General features: G+C 41.4%; 1 protein-coding gene across 1 annotated transcript in view; it reads right to left on the reverse strand.

Annotated features, from left to right (window-relative positions):
• cdh23 (cadherin-related 23) overlaps window positions 1-18919 on the reverse strand; it is a 148854-nt gene that overhangs the window by 120242 nt on the left and 9693 nt on the right. Inside the window, exons 3-5 of the mRNA XM_063875289.1 lie at window positions 2177-2319; window positions 1895-1942; window positions 1426-1518 (exon numbers count right to left, since the gene is read on the reverse strand). Coding sequence (XP_063731359.1) covers window positions 1426-1518; window positions 1895-1942; window positions 2177-2319 — 284 coding nt within the window. The remainder of the gene's footprint in view (window positions 1-1425; window positions 1519-1894; window positions 1943-2176; window positions 2320-18919) is intronic.

Here is an 18919-nt window from a genome sequence, read left to right on the forward strand (position 1 = left end):
CAGAATCAGAGAGAGGACGGAGAAGCTGGAGGAGGAACGCAGAGGAGAAAAGAAATTGAGGTCTGCACTGCAGAGAGTGTTTGTCTTCGCTATAAAAGTAGGCTTTGCACACTCTCTAAACATGAGCTAGAAGACATCTCCTCAAACACTGGGAAGATCACAGGTGCCGAAAATGCAGTTATTTCAGGGCTCCACAAAGCACTATGAATTGTTAGTGATCACCAAGAGTGGTGGACTGTTATATTACGTTTTAGACGTATTTTCTTTAGCAAAGTAAACCATTGTTGGTTAAAGCACATCAGACAAGCTAACCATCTAAAGAACTTAAAAAACAAGAGACGATATTGAAGTATTCTACCACTACATTGGATAAGAGCTGTACCAATTTGTGTAACAGCTTCTACTGAGGTTTTTGTATTGGGCTTTGAATGTCTGTCAACATATCCTCAATTTGAGGAACAGACTATAAAACATTTAATTGTATATATATAGCTCCAGAAAAAATTAAGAGACCACTCCACATTTTTCTTAAATCTCAATCTCTATATGTATGGCAGCCATTCCATTGTCTGTTGAATTCAACACAGAGAAATGTTTTCACTAGTTTATAGAATACAATAATACAAACACAAAATCATTTAACTCAAAACACATACCTATAAATAGTCAAACCGGAAACTGATATATATATATAAAAATGTGCACTGAGAATTGGGGACAGCTGTGTGTGTGTGTGTGTGTGTGTGTGTGTGTGTGTGTGTGTGTGTGTGTGTGTGTGTGTGTGTGTGTGTGTGTGTGTGTGTGTGTGTGTGTGTGTGTGTGAGTTTCATAAAGATGTTGTGCCTTTTTGGTTTGTGGCATTCCGTTTGGAGGATAAATGTGCAGAAGGTAAATCCTGAATATGTTATGACTGTAATTTCTAAATGAATGTATTTCACTAAAAATAAGACTCGTTTTTTTCCCAGAGAACCTTGCAACTGCAACAACATTAGTCATCAAAATACTCTAGTGTCTGCTTTAGAGATGAAATATCTGTGTGTAATCCTGTTAACAAATTACTTTTCGGATGCTGTAACCTGCTGAGATAGCCTACAGGCCACAAGGCGATACAAGATTAGGGATTGAATTTAAGCATTCAAAAGGCAAAGAAGAAAAGGAAACAGAGCAGATTTATTGTTTGTGTGTGTGTGTGTGTGTGTGTGTGTGTGTGTGTGTGGTGTGTGTGTGTGTGTGTGTGTGTGTGTGTAAGAAAGTGACAGTATTTCTTTCTTCCACTGTGCAGAAATACTCAGTATAATATAACTTTAAAAAAAAATGTTGACTTCCACTGTCAACGTCATGAGTGAAGCTCCAATCGGTTCGGTACAGCATTACCTCCGACTCCTTAAGTTAACATAACTTTCGGCGCATTTCTGTTAGCCTTACCTCTGGGATGTGGATGGTGTACGGCTGCCCATGGAAGACTGGTGCGTTATCGTTCACGTCTCCAATCTGGATATTTACTGTGTCTTTGACCACCTGAGGGAGGAAACATGTCGGTTAAACAGTTTCCAAATATTCCTCTATAGGTGAGGATGACAGCAGTCACTGAAAACGTGCATGAAAGCCATCGGAGTAAAAGAAAACAGGAAAAGTGTGTGATAGGTTACCCGCGGGGGAGAGTAGGTTGAACGTCAGTATGTTTCAGTAAGTAAACTGTGTTGCGTTAGACAGGTGTCACAATGATTACATGTGAGAAAGAGAGCAATATGTGTGTGAATGAAAGCAAGAGCCTGAAAGGAAAGACGTGTTGAGAGAGAAGGTCTCTATGTGACATTGGGTTATGCTATTCGCAGGTGTCAGTGTGTGACGGGAGGTGTCATAACTGTGATCACAGTGCAAATCTGTTTCTTACCTCCTGATTGTCACTCACGGAGAATTCGACCTGCATCTCTGACTTGGCCTAGTGGGGACAGACATCAGAATAAACATTGCATGGACATGTAGTGCAAGAAAGCAGCACAGAAAAGTAGAAAAAATACTTCCTGAACTCAAAACCCTTTCTTTTCCGTCCCCGCTGAGGAGTATTGCACTTTCCACTGCTCTTTCATCATTTGATAATTTACCTTACATCTCCTTTCTTGCAAATTGTCCTTTTTTGTGAATAATACTTTGGTCATTTGTGAGGTGGTCTTACCTCGCGGTCGAGCTGCTGATGAAGCCAGACTACACCAGTCTGACTGTTCACAGAGAAATACCGCATGGCCTCTTCTCCTGAAACACCGTACACGAGAGGTTCCCCCTCCGGATCTGTCGCCTTCAGCTGGGCCACCGAGGAACCTGCAGGACAGAGTCAGAGATCGCACTGGGTCAAAGGCCAGAGTGTGGAAACGTGGTTTTGAATTGATGAAGTGACCTTGAAGTCACTAAAGAGCGAAATTAGAAAAACATTTATATTCAGATGTTTCCATTGATTAACAATACTTTGACTGAGCCACATAAAAGGATGTTACACATTTTTGAATGTCAACTATAAGATTTTGTGTCTGAAAATGACCCACTATATGCACGCTAAAAACAAAAAAACAACGGTCAGTGACAAAACAAAGATTGATGATTTAGACAAATTGCTCGTCCAAAAAAAACTAAAGTCACAAAAAAAGCAATCTAAGCAATCATTGGATGGAATCACAGGCATAGCACATACAAACACACGCCTGTGCAAGGGTAGTGGAGGAAAGGGGATTTAATTGGAGCTGCAGAGGTTCTCCAGCTTCATTCGTCTCAGCCGCAAGAGCTCAGACAGGCCGGCTAATCAAACCTGGAGGTGGAGCGCCATTAGGCTGGCTAACCCTCCATGCTGTACGAATGTGTCAAGAAGGGCAAGGCAGAGAATAGGAGGGGCATGGAGGACAGCATGGAGAACCCTGACCCAGAAGGACAAGCCTCATTACTGTCCAGGGTGAAACTGCTTGGTCAGGGTATCATAATGGGCTGAAAGGGAGGGTGTACTGATATCAGTCACACATAATGAACCCTTGTGGATATGGATATGTATTATATTCTCTTTGGACTCACTGAAAACATACCTTTACCCATAATGTACACCTGCTTAAAGTCCTACATCCAACTAGAGAAATGGAAATGGAGGGTTCAAAGGAAGTCCTGTTGAATTGTATTACACAGCACGGCACACAGTGAAATGTAGTCTCTGTCCTAGGTTTAGGGGCAGCGGGCAGGTATTATTTGGCACCCAGAGGGCTGTGTTATCGAAGGGGTGAACTGACACCTCAGGAAGTACCAGTCTATACTCGGAGACGGTCGGTCCTGTCGAGTCAAGTCCCAACAGACCTCAGTTCTGAGACACTCCATTGATCTGGAGTTGTTCCCAAACCCTGACCTCTTGTTCTAGCATTGGAGAGAATCAGATATCGTTGCCAACAACTTTAATTTACTAATTATTTTCCTCAAAAAAGAACAGAATCACTGCCACTGAGGATAAGGCGCTGTCCATGGTGCTGAATTCTGGTACAGAAGTGCTTACATCCAATTACCTTCACTAGCTCCAACACCAACATCATTATGTCATGCCCTTAGTCTCTCTTTTTCAATTCATTTCACAATGAATGCCATTTTCATTAAAAACAGGACGTTTGTATGTGTGTTTGCCCTGTAATGCTGACTTCACACAATGCATGCTGGGAAATGCTTCAGCTCTTCTTTTGACCCCAATTGAAAAAAGAAAGTCTCAAATATGACTGCATCAATAGGTGGGTGAATCCGTCCGACACACACACACACACACACACACACACACACACACACACACACACACACACACACACACACACACACACACACACACACACACACACACACACACACACACACACACACACACACACACACACACACACACACACACACACACACACACACACACACACACACACACACACACACACACTACAGTCACTCGGTCAGACAATAGAGGTGAAGCCAAAGTAAATCAAGCCTGTCACATGCACACCAAAACGCTTAACACAACGACCAATTAGGTTTCACAATCACACACCCCTCTCGTTTTATTAATACACCCCATTTTCCTATGAAAGGGAGGCAAAAATGACTAACTAATATAACGATTTATGAACTCCTCTCATTGCGTCTAATGAGATTTATGCAAATTCAGCTGCTTTCAATATGAGTTATAATTTGGTTGAAGACGGTGCAAATTGAGCATTTTACCTCATAGTCATCAATAATAACTGATTTTTTTTCCTCCTCTTTCCAGCCCTCTCGACTGTGGAGGAATTGTCTGCTCCATGTGGGGAGACGCACACTCGAGCGAAAGATGACAAATGGATCATAACAAAATCATTTGAAACTAAGTCTATGTATGGGAGTCACAGTCTTGTGGAAGATTAACCCTAACTCTTGAAAAAAAAGAGAGACCAAGCCATTAAGCATCTGGGTCATATTCTCTAGAATAGAGAGCTGAACTGGAGGCTAAAATATGTACACATCTGCTGAATCAGCGTGCAGTTGTATATGAGCCTGTAAGATAAAGCTTTGGTACTGCACTCAATGTATCTATTTCACTTATTTCCAAGATTATGTTTCATTTTTTTAAAGCTTCAACAAGCTCACTAGCCATTTTATTAGGACAATCTGTTATTTAACGCAAATATCTAATCAGTCAATCACGTGGCACCGACTTTAAGGCATGTAGAGGGCATGTTAGTATGTTGATTTTAAACAAGCATGGACAGGGAAAGGGGGGCTTACGTGCTAGGGTGCTATACTTTATTTTCACCATCTCACTTTCTGCAAAACTGTACATCACATCACTGATGTCAGCAAATCACCATCAAGTCATTCTATTGTTGCTTTGTGGTTAAAGAAGGCGAAAGCCGGGGAAAACATTGTGTAGAGCCTGGATATTTTCACATTTAACTCAATAGATTAAGGTTTGGGGTTGTCGGAACAGTAAAAAAAAACAACAACCAAGAATGGTTTGTCTGTATTAATTGCATTTTACAATGTGCAGCTGATTGAACAAACCTCCACGCATAAACTACAGCGATCAGGGACGCATGCCACCTTGCTGCACAGACACACACTCTTGCAGTGTGTCTATTGCAGTGCTGACCCAGAGTCTCTATTTAGAGGCTATCATGTAGAAGGGGACGTTGCATAGTTTTAAGTTAAACATTTACAGGTGTAAATAACTCATGTTGTCCTAAAGAATTTGTCTGAGATATGGAATGACTTTCACATGAGTAACATTTACCAAGATATCATTTAACATTAAGTTGGTTAAAATCCATTTTAGAATAAGAGGTACAACTTGGGTTAAGGGTGCACAAATATTCCTCACAAGTACTGTGAAAAGTATGTAAATTGTGTGTGTGTGTGTGTGTGTGTGTGTGTGTGTGTGTGTGTGTGTGTGTGTGTGTGTGTGTGTGTGTGTGTGTGTGTGTGTGTGTGTAGATATCCTTCTAGTGCTTATCTGTAATACTGTGGCACCAAGCCCTTTCCTTGACAAATGATGCTATTTAGCAGCAAGTGATGCCAGTATTACTGTTATGAATGATACAGTGCACATTAACATTGCCCCTCCCCTTCTCTGCAACACTGCACTCATGACAAGAGCGATGGGCCGGAGGAACCATTTCTCCGCCTCACCTTTCTCTCTCGAATTGTCCCCCTCAACCTCTTACTCTTTACGCAAACTTTAAGACTGATTCCTCTATTTCTCCTTCTGCATTGAGACAGTAAGGGCAAACCAGAAAAAATATAAAGAACAACAAACGCAGAGATAAGAAAAAAGTGAAAGAAAGCATACAAGACACTTGCGTGATAAGTAGTAAACCATGATGCACGCAAAGTTTTATAAGGCCTCTCAAAGCCCAGACTTAAATTGATTTATTTTTCCAAATGAATTGAATGCATGAGAAACAATGCACAACTCATTCAGCTCATATAGATGGGATGGATTAGAAATTAATATGTGGTTTATTAAAATCGATCGACTTTATTGGAATTTTAAAAAATAATTTAAATAATTGGGTAGCCAAAAGTGTGATACACAAGATTATGAATCATAACAGTAGAAAGTAACAAAAGCAAATTCCGAAATGAGAGAAGGTGTTCTTCTGGAGGGCAAAACATCGTTGCATCACTGTGACAGGGCTGAAAAACCCACTGCCATAAAACATAGAAAATGATAAAGCCTGAAGAGGCAGGACACTGAAAGTGAAGGGGAGGAGATGGAGAAAAGTAGGGAGACTTGCTAACCTATACACAGCTGCCTCATGTTTTACTCAGCCCAACCTTTTAGGACGGGCAAGGGGGACAATGGCGGCGCTAAATCAGCTGCTGGAGGACATCAATCCCTGCTGGATCGATAGGAGTCGCGCGTGTTGGACAGGGACTAGGCTCGGTCCTGCCTACGGGCCTCAGGCTTGAGAAGAAAAAGAGGCTGTAGGCCAAAGTCCTGTTTATTATGGTGGTGACATCTCTGGACCTCTCGTTCATCTGAGCGCTGATTCAGTGGGACAGCCACTGTCAGGACTGCAATTTCACGCATGTTGTGAATTATAGCTTTGAATTTTATGGTGTATAGAGACTCAATGGGTATATGGGCAATGTGCCATCTACCAAAGGCACAAAAAATAAGAAAAAGATTAAGCGCGAGACAAAGCAGAGAGATGAGTGATGGTGGAGGACAGGGCCGAGGGAATCTTGATCTTTACCTGCTTTGTATAAATACTTGATGAAGTGTCTTAAGGCATGGGCAGTGAGCCTCAGGGTTAAAGTCATCCAATCATGAGGCTGATGAGTCAGTATGATGCCACTCATGTTACCCCACTGTCTATTCACTGACAAAGAGAGCCTTCAAACACATCAGCAACACCGAGCTGAAGCCATGCAGCCTCGCATCAATCACTCGCGTCAAAAATTCAGACAGGCAAACACTGACTTCATCTAACTGGCAGCGTGAGCTCATTCAGTACACTGTCTGTATTCCGTTCCCTACTTTATAGTGCAGCATTTGCCACTTTATGGATTACCATGTTAAGAGAAATTGAAAAGTACTCTCCGTGGACAGAAACTGTAATGGAAAGCCCTCGCATCTGTCACACAGATTTGAGAGATGTGATTATGAGAGTGTGACTAAGATACACTGTTGTATACTTTTCAGCATCGGATCAGGTGTGGGATAACAGGAACAGTGCTACAGAGGGGCCACTTATAACAGCACACTGCTAATTGAATGTGCGGCATTATGATAAAATGGGTCTGTTTCTTGTATAGAACTATTACAGAAAAAGAGCATGAGTTTGTTTAACGTATTACACTCCCAGATCTATATGGTCATAAACTGGGAGGGAACGTAGCCTACAGAATGAGAAACAGGAATGTAGATGTTAACTTTGGTCATTTACTTACAAACCAAAATTTGAGCTCTTTAACTGTTAACCTTCCTGTTGTCCAAATTTCACCCGTTTCTAAATGATTTTATATCGTAGTAAGGTGTTATTTTGCCTTATTGCCATGACAAAAAATGGATTGGTTACATACTATGAAAAAAAGAACACTACTTTCATTGATTTAGGGACGTTTTGAATCTATAGCACCTTCCAGTGACAATTTTGTAAAATCATTCAAAATTACTATACAACTACTACTATACGCTGCTTATTTGCTGTGTTATGTAGAATGCACTTTTATACCAAACCCCTCTGCATTCGCACCACTATGGCCTCCCCTGTGGCTCATATGAAGCACTCTTAGGGTAATTTGTGAGTCAGGGGATTATAGTCACTTTTCAGGCTCATCTTTTTTAAAAACCTCTTGGGGGCATATGCATTAACTTGCACCCTCACCTCCAGTCAAACGATAAATCAAACCACCTTCTCTGTCTTCGGAAATAAGATGGAGAGGAGTGGAAATTAACTCATCACCGCCTTCCCTGCCAGTGGTGCCGTGTGCAGCGTTAATGTCTAGAGATCGTGGCTGCTTCTGGGAAGACAGTTGATTGTGGAAATAAACTGTGGCCAGAAACATGATGGACCTCTATTTCCATACAAAGAGAGGTGTATTTGTTCAGGGGGCATTTTAAATAGCCAAAGAGAGGATGAATTCAGATTTAGTTTATTTCCCTGTAGGATGGAGACAGCCATGGAGAGCAACAGTAAAGTATTTGCCCCAGGGAGGTCAATTAGACAGCTAGCAATAAAAAAAGATGGAAAGAAAGCAAAAGCTCACTGATTATGTTTGCTTGCCTTTGTTTATTCATTGCACAAAGGCAACGCAAACTGTGGCGGATTTGTACTATTTGGTTATCAAAGAAAGGGTGTAAATTACAACTGTTGCCCTTGAAAAATAAGTTATATTTGGCCAGTGACAAAAGCTCATTCATTTCACATAATTCCGTTAATAGCTACTTCAAATCAAGACTCTAATTTCCTCTCATTTACCCTTTCTGTATTTACTGGCCTTCTCTCTGTTCTGTGTGTGTGTGTGTGTGTGTGTGTGTGTGTGTGTGTGTGTGTGTGTGTGTGTGTGTGTGTGTGTGTGTGTGTGTGTGTGTGTGTGTGTGTGTGTGAGTGTGTGAGTGTGTGTGTGTGTGTGTGTGTGTGTGTACACAAGCATGTGTATTTGTCTCATCAATAACGGTGATGGGAAAGAGAGCCGAAGACAAATAGTGCCTGGAGTCTTTGGCTTTAAGTGACTCCTGTGTTTCAACAACACACACCACAAGAGTCCTTGGGAGGCCGCGTATTAATCCAACAGATTTATGACTAAATCTGTCACGGATGGGAGGAGAACACCCTCTGCCTTTACTTCAGCCATTCCTGAGAGAAATGCACACCTCCCCCACACACATCCCAAATGTGTGTGTGAACAGACTGTATACTACACAAAGACCACCTATACATTTGTAAGAAAAGTTTAAAAATGTGATACATGAAGGCAAACACATACACTTCGATCTAATGTGGTTATGGATTTGAATTTAAGAAGAAAAGCAAGTAACTTGTTTGTAGAATACTGAAGAATGTGTCTTCAATAGAAACTATGGCTCATGGTTATATTCACAAAGCCAGAAGGAACGAGTTGCAAACTAAACGGTTTTGTAGAAAATAAAAGACCTCACTGTGCTTTCAGCTTGTGAAGAGAAAAACAAAATCTAAGACTGCAGGGGTAGCAGGAGCTCAGTCTGCAGGGACTTGGCTTGCGAACAGAAGGGTTGCTGGTTCAAGTCCTGCTCGGTAGCTCACAGATACTGGCTTGTCCTTGAGCAAGGCACCAAACACCAAAAGGTTCCCTAGCGCTGACACCCCTGAGCTAATGCGTGTTTGTATTTTGAATGTGTGTAATGTAAATCCCAACAGAGTAAAGAACTGAATTTGGGGAATCTGTTTTTTTCTCCTAGGAAGGGGGAGAGACTTAATGTTTCCTATGAAGCATCACAATTATTTATTGGGTCAGATACTACACTGTGAAAACCTTAAAAAAAAGGTACATTTTAATGGTAAATTATGACAGTAAGTATGAAGATGCCTTTGAACATTTTTCCAAATAAATGTTATATATGATACATCTTGATTCACTCTGCTGTCCACGTATGGATCATTCATTTGCAGCACATACTATGAGAGCAGTTTAGCTCAGTCCTAAAGTGAACAGAGGAGGAAGATGTCTATTATTGGATGTCCGGCACAGGTCTGGCTTTCTAATACAGCCAAATGGTGAAATGATGAGAACACTGAGTGACAAGACTGTGACTAACTAATCACATTGCGAAAGTCGGAGGACAGCGAGGGACATTAGTGGACAGTCATCCTACGCATTGGTGAGGAGAAGACCTGTCACTGCAAATTCATACGCAGCCGCGCTCCCTCTCCGATCACGCAGGAAAGGTCTTGCTCTTTGCAATTTTTCTATTCTGTCCTATCGCTGTATTGCTGTTCCTCCCGCCCTCTCTCTCTGTGGCGTTTGTCATCCACTCGTCACGCTCCGTCCTGCTTGTGGAGGCCAGACAGAGGGACACAGGCAGCGCTGATAGGACTGGACAGGTGGCTGTGTGCTGCTGAGGCTTCAGGAGTGACGGCTGAGCCTGGCTGGCCCGTCACAAAAGCAAACGGCCGCCACAAACACGCATGCATCCACCCCAAACCGCACCAATCCTGCCAACATGCCAAAACGTCCATCAAGGCTGGCATTTTGAAACTCCTGCCCAATTCTTTCCTTCTCTTTCTGTCTTGCTCTTTTCAACCAGTGCCGCTGCCTACCTCAATTTGTAATCCCATTCTTATTCTGGTATTTGCTTCTCTGGTTCACCCTGCCTACAATCCCTCTCTCCAGCGCTGGCCCTCTGCTGACCTCACAGGGCTGACTATTACCTGAGAGTGAGCTAAATCATGGTTGGGTAATGGAACATGCCACCTTCATTGTGAAGCAACACACACAAACCCCCCCACACACACTCACAGGGAAACAAAAGCCTCTCTCTCCTGGCCTTTCCCCCTTTTCTCTTCAGTTTACATGTTTATCGCTTGGCCCGAGTATTTCTGAAACAGAGGGCTTCTGTTGTTTCTGTCGGCCCTGCGGATGTAGATGGGGATGCTGGGGAATGGCAGGCGCTGAGGTCAAGAATGAGGCTGTGGCAACTCAGAGATGACCTCCAGCCCTGGCTGTCGTTGTAAGGGAGAGGAGGAAATATTGCCTCAGAAAAACAAAAGGCTCTGTCTCTTGACAAACAGCTATAAAACAGTATCAGCAGGAGCCTCCCTGTTTCAGACAAGAATGAAATGTAAATCTTACTCTCACCAACTTTGGTGGGGGGCTGTGGCACAGTGGGATAGTACCCGGATCTATGGGTCAGGGGAGAGCAAGTTCTAGTCCTACTGTAGTTCGCATTTCATTGTGTCCCTGGGCAATACAATTCACCCCAACTTGCTCCTGTGGAACAGTATTGAATGTATTTAAGTCACTTTGGATAAAAGCATCTAACAAATGACATGTAACGCAATGTAATGTTTATTTTACTCAGACTAACGTCTTGTTAGCTTCGAGTGGGGTTACATCAAAATCAGTAAAAACTCCAACAAAGCTCTCAAAATATGTTCTTTAGAAAATCATTCAAAGGCTGTATGTACGTCGCTGCTTCATTTCTAGTGATAATACTACAGCTACCAATCAGACCATATTTATCACCCTCACTGAACACATGACAGCAGACTCAAAGGTTCAGTTTAATAGCCAAGGATTATAGCTACTGGGCAATTTCATTGCTTGTACATTTTTATTACACCTATAAAACTATGAGCCGACTAGTCAAAACCTGAAACAGCAATAAGAGAAGAAAGAAATAAACATTTTGCATTTGAGGAAGAATGAACAATGAATGCAAAGAAGAACAAACCATGGAAATAATCGTTCTGTCTACTAGAGTTAGTGAAACCTCTTATTTTCTAGATATTATTTTCTGTTATTTAGAAGCTTATTTTATAGCCTTCTTTGTTTCTAGTGTGATGAAAATTAGCTTGAAGCAGACCTTTTTTCGTCTGTTGTTAAAAACAATAATCACATGATAAAGTGTCCAATGCAGGCCCTATCAAAAAGTGGAGCGTGCATTGAGTTTTACAAACACCCTGACCAGCATAAAGTGTCTCGTCAAAAAATGGTTCCAATGGCAAGATCATGACTTCAAATACAGCCGCGTAAAGCATAATAATTTTCCTTTGTTTTATTAATTATAGACATGTCTTTGAGTTAATCTAATTATTTATTGCATTCTATAAACTACTGACAATTTGTCTCTGTGTTGGAATTCAACAGACACTGGAACGGCTGCCAAACATGTAGAGATAAATATTTAAGAAACATTTGGAGAGGTCTCTTAATTTTTCCGGAGCTATATAGTTATCACTGTTAAAGATGAGGGAGGCAACTTTGGAGAAACCTGCAAGAGATTTTAGAATGATCCACTCACTTCATGTAGTCCACATGAGGTGATTAGACAGGCTTATTACAGGCTTGTACTGTACATCCACATACAGTACAACTGATTTTATTTTGTCAGAGCATTTGATTTATGGTTTGCCATGGGGATGTTAACAGAAAAAGAGAAATTCACCAAATATTAAAAAACTTCTTAAAGAATTGACCTTCCCTTGCAACAATAGGCGGTGCTAAATTTGCATTCTGCTTACATTACAAAAGTTCTTCATTGTTCTTTACTTGTGCTTTGTGCCATGAACAGTATGCTCAGGTTTATGTCTCATCGCTGTTTTTTTTTTTGGCAAGTGACAAACACAAACAAAACACTGGCCTGCTTGGATTTATTTGAATTGACAGGAGAAACCCTGTGATGAAGCACAGCAGTTCTCAAGAAGCAGATGCTGCTGCTTTAAAGAAGCACACACACTGCTCATACAACACAACATGTTTGGTACAGTCTATCGCATACATTGTGGCCAATTGTTACAACTTTGTGACATTTTCCTCAAATGACATTCAGAAGTTGAATCAAAACTGACTTGCCACCTAATATTAACATCGTCTCTACTTCCTGTTCCTCTTTTATAGATAACTAACTGATGGCATGCTGGCTTGGTGATCTCCACTGGAAGATATGTGATAGGGTTTTCTCAGTCCCAGTCCATATGGAGCAACAGTTGTAAAATAGCACTGTGCTCCAGACGCCACACTAGCATGTCTGATCCTGGTCTGGTGCAGCTCATCTCAGTGTATCTGACCGACTGGCCAGGCCAGGCCAAGGCCAGCTGGACTTTATCTATATGGGCAGAGTCACTGTTGCATCTCCATCTTCCTCATCTCTCTCTCGCTCTCTTATGTCCATCTGCTGCAAAGCCCCTCTCCCCCTCATCTCCCCCTCTGCCAATATCTATTCCCATCTCTTCATGTGTGCATCACTTCCACAGTCTCTGCCAGCGCCCTTTCAGATCATCCTTGCATCCATCCTTTTCACACTCACTCCTTTAACCTTTTCCGGGGATAGTCCAGTCACCTTTGTCCACATTTCTTTCAATTCTCTCTCCCTTGCTCTGTCCCTCCTTCGATTCATTATCCCGTCTCCTTCCCTTTACATTTGCATATACACGTTTCAGATCTTAGAAGTGATCCACTGTTTCCCAGAGGTTGCAGAAGTGTAAAGAGAGAAATAGAGGGAAGGAATGACAGGACAGGCAGGATGGTCACTGTCCGAAAAGCTTGGCTGATAATGTGCTCAAGATGACCAGCAGAGGACTGCAATGCAGACATGCCAGGGTCTGAAGTGTGTGAGACAAAAAGAGAGAAAGGGCGACTGAGTTAAAGTGGATGGTGCGCGTTTGTCCAGATTGTTTGTCACTCCTCTGCCTAAACCTGATGTCCAGCTTCTATCATTACAGCGTTTTTTCATCCCGTAACACGCCACACTTGCTTTATGGATTATAAATGAACTCATTATCTGAAGCGCTCATTAGCTACGCCTCCTAATTAGCCAAAATTAATATTGTTTCCTGACAAAGACATTGGCACTGGAAAATTGGCAATTGACCTCCTTGGTCAATCTGGAGAGAGGGACAGAGTGACAGGGGGAGCATAAAAAGACAGGAGAGGTGAGTGGGAGAGCTGAGCAATCACAGCTGCTCTGGTTGATCAGTTTCTCCCCCCATCCCTCACCCTCTTTTGCATTGTCCTGCACAAACTCTCCCTGCACCCACCAAAACGCTTCTCTTTAAGCAGACAACATTCTGCATTTTCATCACCATCGCCAGACAACCATGACAGGTTTGAGTAAGAAATAAACGGTCCAGGCATGATACAAGCCGCTAGGTATTTTGCATGTTAATTGTATGAGAATGCTATTGCAAGAATCAGTGGGAAATAAATAGCCAGGAAAACGTAGTTTCTTATAGGCACAATGGCTGACAGCTGAATTTGGACTTGTTAGTGGAATTCTCAGTGAAGACAAAATACCACACAGAAACAAAAAGAAGAGAGAAAGAACAAGAATGTGTGCACGGCAGAGAAAAAGAGAGGATGGGAAGACAACCGACAAGATCTGCGCTTCTAAGAAGGCCTGTTAAATGTCAAACACCTTCTCGGCTGTGAGATAAGAGAGAGGAGTTCAATTACACCGTGCTCTCCATCCAACTAGTGTGGGCATAAACACATGTGAATATACACACACACACAACACACACAGAGACATATGCCCTCTGTGCACTGTTCCTGGCACATATTTCCATATCAAGATCATAAGTGCAAACACTAAATTGATAACGTATGTATCTGTGCTCAAAAGGCTATGGTTTCATCACCTCAAAATGAACAGTGGCATACAGAAAGCATAATGAAAGAGTGACCAGGGTTGCAGAGAGAGTAAATAAGTGAGCAGGATCAATCTCCAATGGTGGTGAAGACAAAGACATCCAACACACCAGTAAACAAAAGCAAGCAGATTTGAGCCAGACACTGGCCTGTAAATGGAGGACAAACAGTGCAAGCACCCCACTTGTCAATTAATCCTATCTGGCACCAGCATGCTGGCCTTTATGAGAACAAATGTCAGCTTTCAAGACAAGGACGATACAACCTTTCCTCATAGAATGCACACCAGCCCCAGACGACCAACATTGACATTACTCTCCCCACATCAAATATAAGCTGATCCAGCATGTAATCCAAACCATCATTTTGCAAATTTGCTTTCGTGGAACTCATTAGAATGTATGATAACTTGAAAGCGCCATACAGCCATAAAGGTTTGTGTGCATGTAAATGGCCTGCAAAGGCTAACATTTCAGCTAACGTTTCTCTCCCACACATTCCCCCCCTGATAAGCTAAGGGGCGGGACATCTCTTGGCAGTTGACCAATCACAACAGAGCTGGCCAACTAACCAATACAAGTAGACCGGGCTTTGGTTTCAGACAGAGGGTGAAAGACATACTGCATCGTTGTGTAAACATGTCACAGTAGAGGCACCAAATACAATAATGAAACCTGAAAAAGAGCAAAATAAGGCCCCTTGAACAAAAAAGAATACATTGAATACAGTTTCCTTTCTGCAATGTTCATCTTGTCTGCCCCCTGGTCTTAGACATATCTGAACCTGGGTTAAATGTGAAGCTGCTATTGCTAGCAACCACAGGGGGTGAGAATACGGTGATTAAAAGAACTTTAAACACAGGTTCATTCTCTCAGTCATTTTCCAAGTCATAATCAGAACATTATTCACGGCCCAGTAACAATATATTTTTTACCTTTCAAATCCTCTGTGGTGTGCTGCAGTTCTATAACATTCAGATTTTTAAAATGTTTCATGTTTGTTATTTTTTTCTTTATTCTTCACTTACGAATGGGAAAATTGCACAGAAACACCTGACCTGACATAAAAAGCACCAACATATTTTAGCTTGAGTCACGACACTAAATGCCACAAGCCTGTTCAAAGCAGCACAGAGACAGATAAAAAAAAGCAAACAGATACATTTACACAAACACACACACATATGCACAAGCCGTCCTCACTCCGACAGCCTCCCTGCAATAGAGCAGGGAGAGGTGGTCGCTGATGTGAAACATCAATTTCCAGGTTAGCTGCTCTGCGTGGCTCAGGCAGGTATCAGCCGTGACCCACCTGGGCTAGATAAGCAGCTGCAAGACGCTGATCTGCCTCCCAGTAATGCACCTCTCAGTACTGAAGAATGGAGGGCACGCACACACACACTTAGACACATTAGTAAACAAATACTAAAACCTGAAACAATTAATTAAATGTGAAAAATAGCAGTAAAAATTAGCTTTAAAAAAATATATATTTCCAGTAACGAAGTCTTGAAGAGTTTGAAAATTACTAGTGTCTCAAAGGGGAAAAATACATCCCTGTATAAACTCACACAATGCATAAGTACTGCTCAGGTACGGGGTTCACCCTTCCAATACTTTAATCATTCAACCTGCTGCTACTGCAAGGTTTAAACTGGGTACAAACCTAGAGGCGTTCCAAATAGACACACACACAAACGTGTAAACAAACTAAACTCTGTGACGATGCTGATAATTTTGGGGAAATGAAAATAAAAAAAGATAACTACCCCATCAAAAATATTTTGGTGCTCACTATGGGGATGCAGCATGCTCTATTTCTCTCTGTGTCTCCCACTCAGAGAGTTTATTTGAGCCTAAAGAAGTGTAAGCTAAATGTGAGCCAGTGTGTGTGAGCCTTTCCTCAGTTGGTCAGGTAATCTATCCACTGCCTCCATCACAGTGACGGCTGTCAGCTCAGAGCTGGGCGCCTCGGCAGCGCTGCTCAACCTGGTGTCCTGCCACGTTCCCGCAGACAATTCCAATTTACTTTTACAACCCTGAGAAATACCACACACACACAGCCTGAAGCTATTCAACACGCTTCCTTCCCTACTCTGCTCACTGTATTGGTCATTACACAGGAAACTTGAAGAGAATAAGCCACACCACAGAGTCTCATGATTTTTAAATGGAGATGCAGAGAGATCAGGATGTCTAAGATTGCATCTCTGAAGAAATACTCCTCACATAAGATGTTGGACCGAGCAACTAAAACGTGATACTAACTTAGGATTTCCTACAGGTGTTTAAAAGATGGACCTACAATGAATAAACACCTAAAAACTTCTTGAAAAACAGTAAACTGACTCCTTCAGTCTGTCAAGTGTGAAGTTGCAAGGTCATGGTTCAGTGTGCACTCCCCTTTTTTTCCAGCTGTAATTCACACCAGAAGTGACACGTCAGGGGACATGTAAGAGCTACCAAAGTGTCCAATCATTCAGATCTCTGTCACAGCCGACACCTTTCAGCTGCTCAGGTGCTGAACGGACAGCAACCAGCCAAACTGTCTCCAATAGAGCGAGCCAAGTTCACAGACGGAGCAAACTTGAGTTTGGATTAAGTAAAGTCATCATTCCAAAAATTGTATAGTACTTAAAAAAAATCAGATTGGAAAAAATAATTGGTTTGGGGTTACATGTTGGCACGTCAGGATTATGGAGGGTATGAATAGATGTATTGATTAGCTGTTTGAATATACTTAAATCGAACATTTTCAAGAAAAAAACTAACACATGGATTGTTTTTAAGACTTAAAAGTAAACTTTGTTTTTATATTTATTTATAGAGCACTTCATAATCATAATATAAACAAAATACTAAGCAAGAAAAGCAAATATTAACAAAGCTATAAAAGGAATAAAAGTACTCAATAAACCACATCAATTTAAAAGTGGCAGAAACCCATAAACGGAATACATACTACAATCAAACAGGGAAGGCAATGCAATAAAAGTAAGTTTTATGCTTGGATTTAAAAGAAGCACCTGACTTTCCGTATTTCCTCAGGCAGGGTTTTCCACAGCCCAGGGGCTTTTATTTGAAAAGCTCTGTCCCCCTTATCAGAGCGTTGCTTCATGAAAGCATTATTGAAAAGACAAAGGACAAGGGCTATGGGCTTTACTCTGAAACACCTGCGGAAACAGATTCAGTGGTGGAGAGAATCCAAGGACAAGTGAGGACTGAACTTAAGCATAGTTTAGACCCAATCATAACTAAAGCACTTAATTTACTCCAATGCATTTACTTTACAGCAAAATAACTGTCATTTCAATATTAAAAGTAAATAATTATCTTAAAATACTGCAAATGAATCACGAATATATAAATATATATAAATAAATAAATCAGTTAAAATGATCCATAATAATCCTTAACTACTGAGTAACAGTAATTCTAAGTACCATTCTGTTGATGCAACATTAAAGCCATCAAGTACTACAATGTGCGTTTGCTACTTTTATTTGAGTAGGAATCCAGAAGAAACTGGTTGGTTTAGAGTGTCTTTGTTCAAAAGAGCTAAGTTTAAAAGAGTCCTTACTGCGGTAAATGTTGCTATAAAAGAACATCTGAACAACTTTAGCTGCGGTTTTTGTCAGATAATGCTTTGCTTTATAATGCTTTGCTTTGTTATGCCACACTAACATCATACATGGAAAAATGGCATAATTACATTTTGATAATATCAAAACAAATACGTTTTCCAGTGTCTGTACTCTCAACATGTACCATGGACCCAGCATGGGCCTCTCCAGTGGTTCATTCCAAATGTTGTCCCCTTTCTTTGTTTTTCCACCCTTCCTGATAAGGTTTAAGCTATCCATTGGTGTGTTAAACCCACTCCTACTGTGCACCATATGAAATGATCTATCCAAACCATTAAGCCTCTGTGTTATTTCCATATTTAATGTGTCCTTAGGCAAGTTAACTAAATACATTTGACACTAGGATAAATCAAATGCAAATCAAGACATTGTGAATGTCAATTAAGAAAAGTATTCAATGTTGTTTTTCTTTTAAGTAACTTCAGTTGCCTTGGCTGAGAAATTTCTCCGAACCTGAAAAGCTGCATATGTATAATTTGTTTGCAACACTCACATAATTTAACACTGAATATGCAACACATTTTTGTTGAAATAAATGTTTGTTTTGGTGTAGGCAGACAAGCAAGACTAAAAGTCAGAAAGCAAGGGAAAAAGGTTAGGGAAAAGTGGTGAAATTTAAATTATGCATGGGTATGAGCTGCTTAGCATTCCTGGAAACTCAGGAGCAATGTTGCAATGAGAGGCCAGAGTGTTTGCATGAGCCGTAATAACACTAACACATCACGTGCTGGGTAAGTGCAGACAATATAGCCCAGCACAGCGTCATGATGGATGGTGTGTTTGCAGACACCACTGAACCGTGGACCCCATTATTTCCTGGGGGAGGAAGGGGGAGCAGCAGAGATAAGGGATGATTGACTAAACCAAAACAGAGGTCCCTCTTGGATGGCAGTGTGCTGGAATTATTGGGAAGCCACTGTGGGAGTCAATGCAACAGCTCAATGA

Source organism: Eleginops maclovinus, chromosome 22 (assembly GCF_036324505.1).
Source record: "Eleginops maclovinus isolate JMC-PN-2008 ecotype Puerto Natales chromosome 22, JC_Emac_rtc_rv5, whole genome shotgun sequence".
Classification (NCBI taxonomy): domain Eukaryota; kingdom Metazoa; phylum Chordata; class Actinopteri; order Perciformes; family Eleginopidae; genus Eleginops; species Eleginops maclovinus.